This window comes from Cucumis sativus, chromosome 2 (assembly GCF_000004075.3).
Source record: "Cucumis sativus cultivar 9930 chromosome 2, Cucumber_9930_V3, whole genome shotgun sequence".
Taxonomy (NCBI): Eukaryota; Viridiplantae; Streptophyta; class Magnoliopsida; order Cucurbitales; family Cucurbitaceae; genus Cucumis; species Cucumis sativus.
The window spans coordinates 364,693-380,929 of NC_026656.2; the positions used below are offsets into that span (position 1 = coordinate 364,693).

Consider the following 16,237-nt stretch of genomic DNA (forward strand, 5'->3'; position numbering starts at 1 on the left):
CCCACGTTTATGTTTATTTTCATGTTCAGTACTATTTTTATTTGTATGGATCTCTTTGAATCTTCATGTTTTGTATCTGACCAACGTTCTGTTTACAAAAGTGTTTTTAATTGTATTCGAATTAAAACAAAGATTGAAAAAGAACTTAAATAAGCATAAATGAAAATTTGCTAAACCTTAGTAATGAAAATAATTGAATATTTAAGACAAAATATTGTAGCTTATTTCTAGGTCCAAACAATGAGCTTCAAGCCCATAAGTCTGGGGCGCAATCATCGCAAGGCATGGAAATCCCGCCGCAAGGACGGAAAGAAAGAAACCAAAAGAAAAAGAAAAAGAGAAGGAAAAGAACCCTAAAAATGGCAGTGTTCAGCGCATAGTCTTAAATGGTCTCCCTGTCTTCTTCGTCTTTCGATATCCATTTCATAATTGCTCGTGCCTATGGCTTCTAGCAGCTCTTCTCCCCATTCTTCTTCTCCTTCTTCTTCTTCTTCTTCAGTTGCTATTTATTCAAGTCAGTTCTCCGTTTCTTTTGGTCCGGTGTTGCTCTTTCTGTTCTGCAGGGGAGGTTTTCAAGAGGTTTAATGGCGAGGCTTATTCGAAATGCATCTTTTCTTGGGCGCTCTCTTTTTCAGCGCGAGGTCTCATTCACTTACATTGTTAATCTTCTTTGTTTCACCGTACAGCACTTGGTGTATGCGTTGCCACTCATTATTTTAACTCTATATGCAATTTAGAATGAGCCCTCCTTTATTTAAAGAAGGATTAGATTTTAAATATTTTTGAGCTAATTTCGCTTTTACGTCTTTTGGTTTGAATTTCTGCTTGTTTTCTTTGCAGGGCTACAGGAGAGGCATATTAGGAACTTCTACTCAAATATGTAATTTTTCAACCAAAGGTGCGATATATTGGCTTTGATTACGTTAGTTCAAACATGATTGTGATGAACTTGTCGTGAAGCAGAATGTTGGAAATTTTTAGACTTTTGTTTGAAAAAACGTTTATTCATTCATGCACGACCTCTTAGAAAAGGTTCAGATAATGTATTATGTTCATTACAATGTGACTCAATATCAATGTTATGTCGATCTTGAAAGTAAAAAGAAGCCTGCTAATTCATCAGATGGGAGTGATTCTTCTGAAAAGAAGTTGTCTAAGAAAGAGCTGGCCTTACAACAAGCCTTGGGTCAGATAACTACCACATTTGGAAAGGGGTCGATCATGTGGCTTGGCCGTTCTGCATCATCTAAAAATGTCCCTGTGGTTTCCACAGGTTCGTTTTCTTTGGATATGGCTCTAGGAGTAGGTGGCTTTCCTAAGGTATTTTACATTTCTTTATGATGTCGTAGTGAGGATGAAGTATTTCTTAATCATATGTATTTGAATGGCTGCTTCGCTTGTTTTAGAACTCTTTATCTAGCACCTTTCCTCAAACCATGTTTTTGTAAATGGTAAATGAAAAAAGAATATTGAGACATCATGCATGTGTTTCATGTTTGTGATATAACTTCATTAGATCTTTATAGGGTCGTGTAATCGAGATTTATGGTCCAGAGGCATCTGGAAAGACAACTCTTGCATTGCATGTAATCGCTGAATCCCAGAAGCAAGGAGGTACTGTTTAATTGATAAGTCAATGTGCTCATTCAGTCTTTAAGCAAGTAAATTAAACGAGCCCATTTGCTCCTGCAGAAAATTATAATCTGATAACTGGCTTCCGCATTTAATTCGTTTAGGTCATTTTGTTGGATATGTTGGAAAAAATACGCAAAATAAATGGGCAGGAATACGGTAGATTAAGAAAAGTAACAACCACCAACAAACATAAAAGTATCAATCAGTGTAATAGGGTTTAGAAAGTCTTTTACTTTGGTCTAGGTGCATCACAAAATTTTGTTCATAGAGAAACATGCTGTTTGCACTGAGTTATTTGACACTCCTTTCCCACGATACCACTTCCTTCGAGGAAGCTTGTCTGCATCTAAGTTGTCTTACAAATTTCTATTAACTTCTATGCTCAAGGAAATAAAAAATTGCTGAAATTTCTTCTATCAAAGTCCGTTTCTACGGAACATTCTACGCTCGACCGGGATTTGTAAGATAGTTTAGTTGCACTGATGCACAGAAGTTCCTTTGTTTTTTTGAAAGGATGTGTATCTTGGGAGTGGAGTGCCTAATCACTGAATGCACTTGGTATGCCTTCTTAAAGGACAACATTTTGCTATGTGCCTTACACAAATAGCTGACTTTACATCTCTTAGTTATATTTATGTATACACCATTCTTGGGCTTTGTTTTGCACATTTTATTCTTAGACCTTTTTCATATCACACACACTAGAACTGTATATTATATTGTCCTTTGGGGAAGAGAACAATTCAAATTAACTTATGTTTTTTGTTCAACAATAAAGGATAGTTTTGGAGGTGTAGTTTGAAAGTTTAACTTTAGTACACACAAACATAATGCTGGAGTAATCTGCTTCGGTCTTTTCAATGCAGGTAGCTGTGTCTTTGTTGATGCGGAGCATGCCTTTGATCCAGCCCTCGCTCAGGCTATTGGAGTGAACACTGAGAACCTCTACCTATCTCAACCTGACTGTGGTGAACAAGCTCTTAGTTTTGTGGATTCCCAAATCCGACGTGGTTCTGTTGATGTTGTTGTTGTTAACAATGTGAGTATGATGCAAACTGTTTTGAAGAGAACAGTTGGAAATTTGTTATTTTTATATGTTGAATTTTCCTTTTTTATTTTCGGGTATAGGAAACAGAAACAGTTTCATTGATATGTTGAAATTACTTCAATCTTATTTTCTTGGAACATCGTAAAATATTGAATGCCTCTGACCAGGTAGCTGCTCTTGTGCCTAAAGGTGAAGTCGATGGTGAGATGGGTGATACCCCCATGGCTATGCAGGCTAGACTCATGGGCCAAGCACTTCGCAAATTGTGCCATTCTTTATTCCTATCACAGACTATATTAATATTTATTAGTCAGGTATTATTTTGTTTCTCAACTTTTTCAGCAATAAACTGCGACTTTCTACATGGTGGTGGCATCGATTATTTAGTTATCACTTATCAGAGTTCAGTATTACTGCACTCCTTAATACGTATTTATCTCTAGATAAGGTCAAAGCCATCCACTTTTGGAGGATCTGAAGTTGTTACATGTTGTGGTAATGCGGTAAAGTTTTATGCCTCGGTCCGTCTTTTTGTTTGCAGAATAGGTTATGTCAAGAAGGGGGAAGAGGTATAAACATTAAATTGCTAGTAAATCTGGATACTGTTTAAATGCATTTTTTAATGTGAATATTAATTTATGCATTGTTGTATATTCAATTGCAGGTGATAGGAAGCCGCGTTCAAGTAAAAGTGGTAAAGAATAAGCTTGCTCCTCCATTTCGTATTGCTCAATTTGAGCTCGAGCGTGGAAAAGGTATATGTAAGGAGTCGGAGATTATAATTTTGGGGTTGAAATATAAATTCATGTCCCAGGCAGCTTCACTCTATCGCTTTCATGGTCGAAGCTTCTACGGGAAAGAATCCTTGAAAACTTTTCTGTTAGAGAGTGAAGATGCTAGGGAAGAACTAATTACGAAACTACGGGAGAAACTACTCGATGCTGAAATGGGTAAGCCACAGAATAGAGATGAAACAGAAGGAAGTCTTCAAGAAGATGTTATCACACCACCTAATTCTAGGGACGAAGATGCAGTTACTGCTGTAAAAGTGATGAAGAATAATAAGCATGCTCCATTTCGAAATGTTCAATTCGAGCTCAAGTCTGGAAAAGGTATAAGTAAGGAGTCAGAGATTATAGATTTGGCGTTGAAATATAAATTCATAACCAAGGCAGGTTCATTCTTTAAGTATAATGGTCGAAACTTCCATGGCAAAGAAGCCTTGAAAACTTTTCTGTCAAAGAATGAAGATGTTAGGAAAGAACTAATTACAAAACTTCAAGAATATATTATCACGCCACCTGATTCGACGGATGAAGATGCAGTTACTGCTGCAGAAGCATAAGCTTGTGGATGCCCTTCTAATTGTGAATTCAAGCACTTCCGTTCTTATTATCCTTCATCTATTCCTTCTCTCTCTTTGCCATGCACAAAATTTTGGGTCTCCTTGCCACATTTTTATATCTTTTAGTTTGTGCTTTTGTGGTTCCAATGATGGATGATGATTACCATTGTAATTTTACATGAAGGATAGAATATTGACAATGGATCTTTTTAAAGTTTGTAATACATATAATTTATTTTGTCCTCTTGACCCATATGTTCTTTTAGGATGCTGATAAGGAAAATTTTCTAGGTTCCTAATTTTCTATTATGGTTCATTTGATTATATTACTATGTCCACATCTACATTAAATATAAAGAATAAATGTTTGATAATAGAAGGTCAAAATAATCTAATGTTTGCCTCTATTGGATGTATGTTGGTCAATATTTAAAATTCTTTATATTAAAGTTAGACTCAGTACTATTTCTTATGGATCTCTTTGAATCTTCATAAATGGCATCTGACCCACTTTCTGTCCACAAAGTTCAAAGGTGTTTCTAAAATCAATCATCAATTCAAATACAAAATCTTGTGGAAAAATTTAATGAAATCTCCCCTTGTTGTTTCTGAAGGTGTTGGGTGGGACCCAATCATTCATAAAGATGAATTGTATTCGAATTAAAACAAATATTGGAAAAGAATTTAGAGAAACATTGTTTTGGGACTAATTCTCTCACATTTCATAACCACCGCTGAATTTTCACATTGAAATGAGATCAATAAGTTGATAGTGTTGTTCACAAACATGTGAAGTCTCTGTCCAATTTCTATAAAATTTTAAAACTAAATTTTGTTTTCAGAAAAAAGAAAAAACAATATTAATGTAACAATTTGATTTTGATTTTAATACAAAACCACATTCTACCGTCTATTTCGAGGGAATTTAAATAAGATTTTTATTAGTTTATAAGAGAAACAATCATGTTCACTTGTATGAAGCTTTTTGGATTAAGTCAAAAGTAAAATCACCAAGGTTTTATACTAAAATAACATTAACATTAAAAGTTTGTCCGATTCATGTGATCGTGATCGTAATTGATTAATGAGTCTTTATTGTTATTTTTTAAAACAAACTAATATTATAAGAAAAATAAAACAGAAATATTGAACCCATTTATGTTATACCATCAAAAGAATTTATACACTTTAATTACTTTATATAGGCTAGAATGGTCTACAATAGATCATTAACATTAATATAAAAAATATAAAGATTCACCAGTAAAATTTATCAAGTAGTCTTTTTATATATATATATCAAAGAAGAATAAATGGCATGTAAACAGAAAATAGAGTATAAGATTCCTCGTAGAAAAACAACAGAGGTTCGGTGGGCACATTTTGAAAATCAAATTAAAAAGCAATTAATGTGACATCGTTCTTTATGGTATCCTAGAATTCAAACATCTAATATTATTAAATCAAGTACTTTTCCAAAAAAACAAAAACCTTAGGACTTGCTTAGGAAGATAGAGTATAATTTTCAACTTAATTAGCACCTTGATATCGATCCGATATTAGTTTGGATAAACAAAATTTGTATCTGTATTCAAATTGATTGATAGGGATGAATATCCAAAAAGAATACCAAAAATGTTGAAGCAGGACGTGTAGAAATGTGAATCGTTGATTACGATTTATTTTGGTATGATGATAGTGATGGTAAGTCGGAGACAATTCTTCTCACTGCTTCCAGGAAGGCCGACTCGTCCCATTCCCCACCCTAAAGAAAGGAAAAAACAAAAACAAACAATATAAAGATTCCATCATATATACTTTTTTAAAAAGTAGTTTAATTTAAGAAACTTAATTACTTGAATTCACAACTATTCAATGAAACCCAATTTTATAATACTTTCAATTATAAGAAAAAAAGAAAAAGAATGAAGCAAATTAATTACCTGAAGGCTAAACCTGAAGCCGAGGCGGGTAAGAGGAGAAGGAGCGATCATATGGTTAGCATGAAATGACAAAACTACTCTTGCGTTAACAATAGACTTCAAGAATTGAAGAATGCGAATTGCGGTATCCGTCATTAACTGACTACTATCGCCTCTTATGATTATTTCCAAATCTACGACGATCGTCTCGTCTGTTGATCCTGGTGGCGGTGGCTCGTAGGAAACGTTAACGGTAAACTGTTGGTTAAGGGATGAAGTGGGAGTGGTTGGTTGGTGGTGTACTGTTCTAATATGAGGATCTTGAGCTTGTAGAAGAATGTGGTTTCTATGGCTAAGTTCTGATACTTGTGCTTTCAATTTGGTTAAGTATTCTCTTGCTGTTGCCAATACTGATGCTTTATCTTTCTACGTATACGTAAATATATTCATTAACCAAATAATAATAACAACATCAATATAATATGCAATCCAAAACAGTATGTATTCATCAAACAATGTCATGATAAAAACATAATAATTATAAAAAAGAAAAAAAGGAAGGATTTAGTAATTGAGACACTAACCTTAGTTTGAGGTGGAAGAATAGATCTCAAAGCAAGAAAGCTTTCATTGAGTTTTTCTCTCCTTCTCCTCTCCGCTATCATATGAATCAGTTGAGCCGACGCTGGCCGCTTGGCCGCCTCTATTATTATTCTCTCTCCAATCCTCATTTTCTTTAACTTTCTATAAAACACTAACCCTTTTTTCATCAAACTTTCCCTTTTCTGATTCTCCTCCGCCCCTTCCACCGCCGCCTTCTTCACATTATATTCCTCAAAAGCACTTTCTCTCGAACCTCCCGACAACGACGAACGGTCCGGTGGTAGCGGAAGCAATGGTATCGTAGAAAGATCGTTGTAAAACAGTAATGAAGGGATTTCTGGGGTTTCTTCAATGGATGGAGATTTGGGAGAAAGGGAAGATGGAATAATATTGGGCGGAAGTTGATCAGAAGAAGAAGCCATTATTATTGATGAAACTTCTTCCCAAGCAGGAAATAGTATTTGATTTGTTTGTTTCATCTCCTCTACCATTTCTACCTGAAAATTATATTTAAATTTCCTTTAACTAAACATAATAATTTGATAAAGAAATCTAATTTTAGGGTTTACCTGTGAAAAGCCAAGTTCTATTTCTCCATTGCTGCTCCCCATGAAAACAACGCTCTGGCATGCATTGTTATTTTTTAGCAAAGTTGTATTGATAATTAATCAACCGAAAAGATCAGTGGGACTTCGAGGCCACATTTGATCTCTACACAGTATTAAGCTATATAATTACTAATACATCACAGTAAATTTTAGATATTGTTTCATTTTTGGATTTTAAAACTAAGTTTAAACAGTTTGAGAGGAAAGGAATCATACAAAATACTAGCTAGAGAGTCTTAGTTTAATCAATAAGCCTATGATCCTATGTGATCAAGATGAATGAGAAGTTCATAGTTTGAGATAAGAAAATTTCATATATATCCGAAATTATTTAACAACAGCAGCTTACCTTAATCCCAGCTGCCTGTGAGAAAAAAAAATCAAAAAATTAAAAAAAATTATGATGTATTTTAGCATAAAATAAAGTTATTATAACACACTTACAGCATAAAATTGGGTTTGGATTCGAGAAGAAGAGTGGGTTAGAAGCACAGATTCCCGAACCTCTAAAAATGAAATTTTGTTCTTGAAAGCATGGCCAGGGACAAGGCTGTAATCAAGTGTGTTCATAATTTAAAACTTTTTAATTAATAAAAATATTATAATGATAATAAATAAAAAAAACTTACTTATTTTCAAGACTAAATATCACTTGTGTATACTCATTGAACAGCCTTCGTTGGAAACTTCCTAAAGAACTGCTGGGTTGTTTCTTCTGATCATCATCCTCATCCTCCCGAAACAACCCATCAAGATTCATTAAACAACTTAAAACATAAACATAAAGTTAATATCATTTTCCAATAAATAATCAGGGAAAAAAAAAGGGAAATGAAAATGATATAATATATACTTGGAAGGATGGGGTAAATAAGACCAAATGCAAATGTAAGTGGAATGAACAGATTGCAGAAGGGAATGCAAGAAGGAGGCTCGAGCATCCTGATTGAGGGAAAATACAATTTCCATATACACACAAAAAAAATGATTAATTAAAAGGGAAGAAGAAATAATGGAAGAAATTTATAGGATGGGATCAACTGGGAAGTTGACAATAAGGAAGAAGACAGAGAAAAGAGAGAAACTAAAAGTAAGAAGCTGGAAAAACACGAAGCTCAGCAGCCACAGAAAATTAAAACAATATATACATAACTTTGTTTATATATAAGTCCATCAAATTTTAAAGTTTCTATTTATTAATGGGTTCAGACTCTAAATCAATTAACATGTCTTTTTTCAATTTTATGTTTTAAATATAGGTTCTTCGAAGTGACATATTTATTTTAAAATTTTAAAAGTTAATGGTCTATTCAAAATAAAATTGAGTTTTTATATTCAAGTTAGAATCTAAACCTAGATAATTAATGACTTATTGAATATAAAATTGAAAATTTAAAAGACTTAACCAATGAACTTTGTAATTTAACCCATAAATATGTGAATACTATATCACACAATTATTAAAAAGGATCACGTTAAATAATTTGTGTGTAAGTAATTTTGTTTAGATTAATTCAAAATTTTGACTAAACCTTTGAAATTAAAAGAAATTTTTGTAGGCACAGCACGAAATTATAACTCTCCCTTTTTTAAAAAGATTGATAACATAGTTATTTTCCCTTGATAAGCGGTTAGTTTATGCACTAGCTAGGACAACCCCTTTTCTTTTTTAATTAATTGTTGAAAGTGATGAGTTTAGGAATATATTTACATTATTTTCTTTGTGTTTAATTAATTTAAATAATGAAATATAAATCAAAGTTAAAATTATAAGACTTATTTGTTGATAAAATTAAAACTTGATTGGAAGTCCAAGGTGATATAAGAAGAAGTTGTAGAGGTCAAATTTGATTTATTGTTTTTATTATAATTTTGCTTTATATGGATATAAAAAAAAAAAGGTATGAAAATGATGGGGAAGAAAAGTAGGAGTGGATGATGATGTGGTCAAAGTCCACATTCGCGAGGGCTTGAAATGTAGGGTCCATTCATACATGATTTAACCATTGCTTCTTCTAAGGGTACCCTCCTCATTTTCTCAAACCAAATTCTACTTTTAATTTAAGTACTCTAAGTTTGATTAACCCTTTTCCACTCTTTTTTAAAATTAATATTTATGATAACATCAAGAGAGAAATTAATATTTTAATTTTGTTTTTATTAAAATTATGCATGATTCTTAATTTCAAATTGACACGTTGGATGTGATTTAAAATTTGTATACATACTTGATGGTGAGGTGAGGCTAGTATGGTAATGTGATTATTAATTGTATACTTCTAGAAAATATAGCACAACAAAATCATAATTTTAATTTTATTTCTAACTTTATAGTGTATCGTTATCTCTCCTAGTTCATAAACGACATACTAGCGTATTGTGGTGTGCAAAAATTTTTCGAGGTCAAATTTTTTATTTTTTATGCTTTTTATCCTGGTTGACATAACGTTTGTCCTAAAAATTAATAAAATAGTACAATGAAAATAAATTATAGAAATAACATGTGGTAACCATAGGAAAGTATTATATATGCAATTTTTGTAAAATGGTGTTATCCTAAGAATCCTACAAATTGAGAGAGAACGAAATTAATATTTTTCTTATTTCTTCTTAATTATATCTGCAAATGGTCCTTAAGAATGGGCCTTGGCGCTATATTAAAGCCCATTTGGTTAGGAAAGTGGGCTGGGCGGAGTCGCAAGGCCCATACACATTATTTAGCCCGTGTTTATATGGGCCCCGGCCACACTCCCTACAGGATGAACTTTTGATATCTAAAGTAAATTTATAAATTTGTATGTACTCTAAATGCTCAGAGAAAACATTCTTTATTAAAATAAAATTAATATTGTTTTAAATTGTATGGCTTATGAAAGATAAGATACATCGTTGGTTGTGTTATCTATGATTTCAGATTGATTTTAGAGTGAGATTTTAGAGTTATACATCACTTTTAAAATTTTAAAAGTTTATTGTTTTAATTTTGCAATACTGCGTTTAGGGACTGAAAATAAAGGACCATTTTTCACGAGCCTCATCGGAGTGGGTCACTGCTAGGCCGTTCGTGTAGAGTCGTTCGTGCTTAGCCATAGCTGATTCGTTCGCATCGTGGGTCACCGCCGTGGAGACAGAGACAAAGGGCAGTTTTAGTTTTTTTTTTAAAAATTGTTAATCAATCATTTATAGTTTTGTATGAATTGATCATTCACTTGCCTTGACATTTCAGTACATAAAATTATAATTACGTTTTTAACCTATCAGCAATAGAAGAAAAAAATAGAAAATTATGCATTTTTTTTTGCCTTTTGTTATTCTTTCTTAACATTTTTTATTTTTCTGGATAACTTTTATTAAAAACGTCAAATACTTATAATCTCTTAAAGTCAATTAGTTCTGTTTTTTTAAGAAATATAGTATTAAAAAAAGTTAATTTTCTTATTGACTCGTTTAGTTTCTTAGAATAAAATAAGAATATATAAAGAAACCTCACATAAACCACATGCATGCACATGTTATATAACACATATATAAAAAAGTATGTATGTATATATATATATATATATGATTCTTACACAATCATTAGTCTGATAAAAAAAGCAATAAATTAATAATAAAACTTCTACATATCTTCTCTTAACATCATCAGATGGAGCATAATATATATGACGTTATTCTTGAAACTTTTATCGGATCCTATCCTGCACGAACATAATAAATTGAAACAGATGAATCAAATATTGTAAACCGAAAATGGAATGTATAGTCTAATGTTAAAACGTACTCTTCATTAAAATAATAATAGAAAAAAAAAACTTATTGATCTCCATATATTATTTAGCATTTGGAGATGCATATTTAAAATGAAATGGAAAGAAAAAAAATGCATTAGGGTATGAATATATTGGGTGACATATTTAAATATTTTTGAGAAATTTTGTTTAATTGTTTGTGTATAAATTATATTTAATAAAACAAGATAAATATAGGTATATAGAATAATATCAAAAGTAGAAAAAGAAAAAAAAAGATAGCATTTTTTGTTAATTAAAAAAATAAAATAGAAAGAAGGAACTTACTTGATTTGGTTGGACAGAAATGGTGTCATGCAGTTTAGAGAGGAAGATCATTGGTTGTGGAATTAGGAGGGCTGCATGTGTTGGACATGAGTATAACAAGTGTGATGCAAGAGATAAGGAAGAGAAGAATTAGAAGGACATGGAAGTACATTTGGCTGGGGATCGCAGCTGCTATTAAGTAACTGGTCATACAAAAGAAGGCACCTAGAAAGTATAGGACCTTTGCAAAGGTCTTAAAACTGAAATCTATTATCATTGCAGACACAAAACACAGTAAACAAAGTAAACTGGTAATGGATACGAACTCAAAAGAATCAGGGAGTTTAGCTTTAGCTTGTACCGACAGCGCTGCAATAGCAAACGTGAAAGCAGCATGAAATCCAATTATTTTAATTTTTTGCTCCTCCACCATCTTCGCCACGACTTCAACAAAGCTCTCGGTCACTTCACCCAACATTTTTCTGAACCTGGGGGAGATACAAGCCATCCAATTCGGCATTTCCACTCTACCAGAACGACACTTGAAAGCCTTTAATTTCCGCTCTACATGAATAACAATTTTGAGTTGCCAATCCATTTTATAATGGTAGGAGCTGACCTTTGAATTAGTTTGCTTCCAAACTTAGGATGTCCTTTTCACCTTTGTGTTTTTAAAGTATAATAATTAATATTGGAAGGAGCTTGCCTTTGACATGGTTTGGTTTCAACTTAGGATTTTTTTATTACCTTTGTTTCTTTAAAGTAAAGTGGTGAAAAGTTTTAGAAGTCAGATTCAATTCCGTGTCACAATTAGTAATATATGGTTTAAAATTTAGAAAATGCAACACTCAAACCCACCCACAACTAATATGGTTGTGAAATTAGACGCACAACACTATATTATTTAATACATATGGTAATTTAACACTTTAAAACTAATATTAAAATATAAAAATTGAGAATGTGATAGGACACATGTCCCACCGGTCTCTACGATACTTTGAGTCTTGATAATAGTAGGTAGTTGTAGTTATTGAAGAAAAAAAAGAAGTTTGGAATGTGTTTGGATTACTCTAAATATACACTTTAAATAAAGTGTTAAAAATAAAATGTATTCTTAAAAAATATTTTTTTGATTTGGACACGGGTACACAAAATATGAAAAATAAACCAAAAAAAATCACATGTGGAGGTGAGTAGGAAAGAAACCTTATAAAAAGACTGCATTTGTGTATTAGAAAAATGATTAAACATCCAACTTAGGAGATTAAGTAATCACTCACTAAAACACTTTTTTTTTTCTTTTTTAAATTTTCGTAGTTTTTAAATTTCAACAACCCTTTATTTATGTTTTTATTTATTATTATCATAATGATTGTCTCTAATGTTCCAACTTCGCCACACACGCGTCTACTACATTGGTATTGAGATTCTCCACCTTCTTTTTATTTTGTATTTTATTTACCTTACACTTTGTACCGAGTTAAAGTCGCGGTGGCCCCTTTTCTACGAGGATCATAGATTGGGTATTCAACATTTCTTAATTCTATATATTATTGGATATACAAATAAAAAATACAAACACCAAATTAAATTAACATCAACTTCAAAATAAACAAAAACAACATATCATAGTTGACATAGTTGATACATATATATATATATATATAGTAATTAATTGTTGTTGTGAGAATTTTAGTTAGTTTTCAAACTTCATGTTATAAACTAAAAGGTTTCTACCAAGAATTAATAAATATTGGAATAAACAAAAATTTACCTAAAAGAAAAAAAAGGAAACACGGATGAATGGTTTAAGATTTTTGTATTTGAAAACTAAGATATTTAAGTTTAATGAATTGTGTAAAACATAATATTTAAGAAAAGTGACGTGGTAATTAGTACAAATATTCTTAAAATATAATAAATATTTTTCTTTAAAAGTAGGTTAACTTAATTTTAAAATATATTATTAAAAAAATTACTTTATATTATTTATTATTGTTATAGCGAGAAGAAAGTATATAAATTTTTTGAAAAAACATAGTTGAAGTTACCAAGTAATTAAATTGATAGCATATGTGCTGGTCATTTTTTAGTTCATCAAATCAATAATGAAATTATGGTAATAAAGAAAACTTTCTTATTCATAGTCACAAAAACCTAAGATTGATTTTTTAGCTAAATTCTTTCCACAAACATTTTCTAGCATGAGTGGGAAGAGCTACGTAATTATTAGAATCTTCTGAAGTGCAACAAAAATCCTTAATAAATTGTTGTCTTTGACTATCAATCATACAAAATAGAATTTGTTAGAGGAAACTGAGTAGATAAAGGAACAAAAGAAAAACGTTCTTATTTTGAGAGAAATTGAGTTGTGTGAAAAGAAAAAAAAACCAAAATAAGATAAGTTTTCGAAAATGTAGTAAAGAAGAATCGTTTCATGGTAACAAAAATGATATAATAAAACTACTAAAATTTTAAAAGTTTTGAAACAAATGTAATCATAATCAAACGTAAAATTATAGATTGTACGGTGGTTTTTTTTATAGAAATAAATAGCATATTTTACGTTATGTTGAATGATAATTAATAATTATAAATTAATTTTATATTTTAATATTAAAAGGTGTTGGTAACAATGTAATCGGTTGATTTGTGTTTAGAGTGTTTAATATTAAATTTAATTATTTTGTTTAAGATGTTCCTTCTTAAAGCATACATTAAATCGCTTTGAATTTTATCAACGATAATCACTAAAATTTTACAAAAGAACGATGTCGATTTTTTTTTGAAGTTTTTATCAATTATATGTATATATATATATATATATGCAATTTTTGAAAAACAGTTATTTCTTTTTAATTATATTTGCAAATGATTCTTAAGTGATCACACTGCACGACACGTAACAAAGAACGTCAAATGGATATGAATGGGTCATGGCGCTATATTAAAGCCCATTTGTTTGACAGGCGGGAGACTGACCAGCCTTCTATTCAAGAAAGTGGGCTGGAAGGAATCGCAAGGCCCATACACATTATTTCGTCCGTGTTTATATGAGCCCCGGCCATGCTACACGATGAAATTTTGATATCTAAACTAAATTTATAAATTTGTAAATTGTATCTACAATGATTTTGATGAATTCTAAATGCTTGAAGAAAACATTATTTATAAAAATCAATTGTATGGCTTATGAAATCTTAAATCAGAAAATTTGTTTGCAGGTAGATCATAGATTTTTCTTTTAATACAATTTCAAATCTCAAAATTCTCACTCTACAATACTTTTTGTTAAATCACCAATAAAAGTTTCATCACTAATGTTAAAAATATGTAGATCTCTAACCATAAACTAAACAAAATTGAAATTTGGAGAGAGTTAATAAGAGCATGAAATTTAATGGATAAAAGTTTATACTTTTTCCCCAAGATGAAAATTTCTTTTCGTATTATGGGTTTAATTTTCAAACTATCAATTGGACATTTTGTCTTTCCAACTAAAGTGCTGAAGTGTGTCAGCAAAGGTTATTTTTATTTACTTTATGTTATGTATTTATTAGCAAATTTAATACATTTTGGTTAATAAAACCATTTGATGGATGCCCAAATGTGTGTGAACGGCTAACCCTAATTTGTACTATCCGACTTGGTCCTCATCAAAATTTCCACATAAAATGTTTTTGGATATGTTTGATAACACTCTATTTTTATAAAGAAGGTAAGATGGTAATAGTTAAAATATATATTAGAAATAATCATGAGAAATGAAAACCGAAAAACACGAACATTATCAATCAAGATTAAAACGTCTATGAGAATTCAAACTTCAATCACTCTTGGACCAAATTATCTTACTCGACTTTATGATTAGGGTGTAACTTTTTTTCATCTGAATAATAGTTTTGATATAGTTCAATAATATGAATTAAAGAAAAATCCGCACTAAACTAAAATTAATATGAAAATGAAATAAATGATACTTTTACTTGGCCTCTTCTTCTTCTTATTCTAGACCAGTAGTAAGTTACATTTATATTAAAAAAGTTATGTATAAATGGTATGATTAATATGGTCAGTCTTATAGGTAACTACAACCTGCCCAATTTTAATTTCATTGGTCTTTTTTTTCTTCTTTTTATGTATAAACAAAAAAAAGTCTTTAATGGAAAATAAACAATCAAAGCACAGCTAATTCGACATATTAACTTTCATATTCAAAACGTTTATTTCTATTTCAAATCACTTAAAGATCTTTACTGATTTGACAGGAAACAACCAGCTTTTTCTTAACACAATTAATTTCAAACCCCTTCAACAATAATTCCTCTTTGAAAAGTTAAAGTTTTCTATAAAGTTTAAAGGTAATTCCTGAACTTTCTAATTTGTATCAAATTAAAACTTAAAGTTGTTTATAAAGTTAAAATATTATAGATCAAGTAAATATTATATTGTGACTCGTAAGGTTAGATTATTGAGGGTGACTATTTTTCTAACAATGTAATGGTGATTTTGAGATTTTTCTTAATCTTCTAGAAGGTATGATGTTATATTCGAACTATATAATTTAGTGTATGCCAAATAAGATTTTCAAATTTAAAACATTCAACTACTATCTCAACTAAATTGCACGTCTTGTTAAAAAAAAAAAGCTTCGAAGATTATCTTAAAAAACTTATAAGTTTGGTTTCATATACTTTTTTTATTATATGAGTAATTAATAATATATAACCATAAAATTGAAAACCTTGAATGTCCTATATATTATTAGACACAAAATTCTATTTTAAGCCTCATATTTCTGACTTCTTTAAAGTTTGATTCACACATATATACTTAAACACATTTATTAGCATAGGATAGATTGGTGTAAATCAAACCACGCATAGCATGCATTGAGCTATAAAATTACTTCACTAAAATGTCAAAGAAACATTATATATATATATATAGGAATTATGAATAACTCAATACTTAACAGAATAATGTATTTTTCTAGGGCAAAATTCCAACTTTCAATC

General features: G+C 30.6%; 2 protein-coding genes across 4 annotated transcripts; one reads left to right on the forward strand and one right to left on the reverse strand.

Moving 5' to 3' along the window:
* The first annotated feature begins 244 nt into the window (after positions 1-244).
* Positions 245-4,279, forward strand: LOC101213032 (DNA repair protein recA homolog 3, mitochondrial). 3 transcript variants are annotated; one of them, XM_011650301.2, is made up of 8 exons: positions 246-641; positions 841-898; positions 1,124-1,320; positions 1,527-1,614; positions 2,502-2,674; positions 2,851-2,997; positions 3,127-3,252; positions 3,348-4,279. In XM_011650301.2, the coding sequence occupies exons 1-8, from the start codon at positions 585-587 to the stop codon at positions 4,026-4,028; spliced, it is 1,527 nt and encodes a 508-aa protein (XP_011648603.1). In that variant the 5' UTR covers positions 246-584; the 3' UTR covers positions 4,029-4,279. The 3 variants fall into 3 exon arrangements, with proteins under 3 accessions (XP_031736716.1, XP_011648603.1, XP_011648604.1); XM_031880856.1 differs by lacking the exon at positions 1,527-1,614 and having other exon boundaries at positions 245-641; positions 1,124-1,273; XM_011650302.2 differs by lacking the exon at positions 246-641 and having other exon boundaries at positions 1,124-1,273.
* A 1,421-nt stretch (positions 4,280-5,700) lies between these two features.
* LOC101212791 (putative transcription factor bHLH041) lies at positions 5,701-7,701 on the reverse strand. Its single transcript, XM_031880813.1, has 4 exons — positions 7,123-7,701; positions 6,535-7,050; positions 5,972-6,376; positions 5,701-5,793 (listed from the first exon to the last, which is right to left on the reverse strand). The coding sequence occupies exons 1-4, from the start codon at positions 7,162-7,164 to the stop codon at positions 5,701-5,703; spliced, it is 1,056 nt and encodes a 351-aa protein (XP_031736673.1). The 5' UTR covers positions 7,165-7,701.
* Positions 7,702-16,237: the final 8,536 nt, after the last annotated feature.

What these genes read in the sequence shown, in the direction of transcription:
- LOC101212791 (XM_031880813.1), bottom strand. Translation starts at nt 7,164, where the DNA reads ATGGGGAGCAGCAATGGAGAAATAGAACTTGGCTTTTCACAG. An exon ending in TTCTTCCACCTCAAACTAAG is followed by an intron (nt 6,377 to 6,534) that starts GTTAGTGTCTCA and finishes ACGTATACGTAG; the next exon opens with AAAGATAAAGCATCAGTATT. An exon ending in GCTTCAGGTTTAGCCTTCAG is followed by an intron (nt 5,794 to 5,971) that starts GTAATTAATTTG and finishes TCCTTTCTTTAG; the next exon opens with GGTGGGGAATGGGACGAGTC.
- LOC101213032 (XM_011650301.2), top strand. Translation starts at nt 585, where the DNA reads ATGGCGAGGCTTATTCGAAATGCATCTTTTCTTGGGCGCTCTCTTTTT. An exon ending in GCTCTCTTTTTCAGCGCGAG is followed by an intron (nt 642 to 840) that starts GTCTCATTCACT and finishes TTTTCTTTGCAG; the next exon opens with GGCTACAGGAGAGGCATATT. An exon ending in TGAATCCCAGAAGCAAGGAG is followed by an intron (nt 1,615 to 2,501) that starts GTACTGTTTAAT and finishes TTTTCAATGCAG; the next exon opens with GTAGCTGTGTCTTTGTTGAT.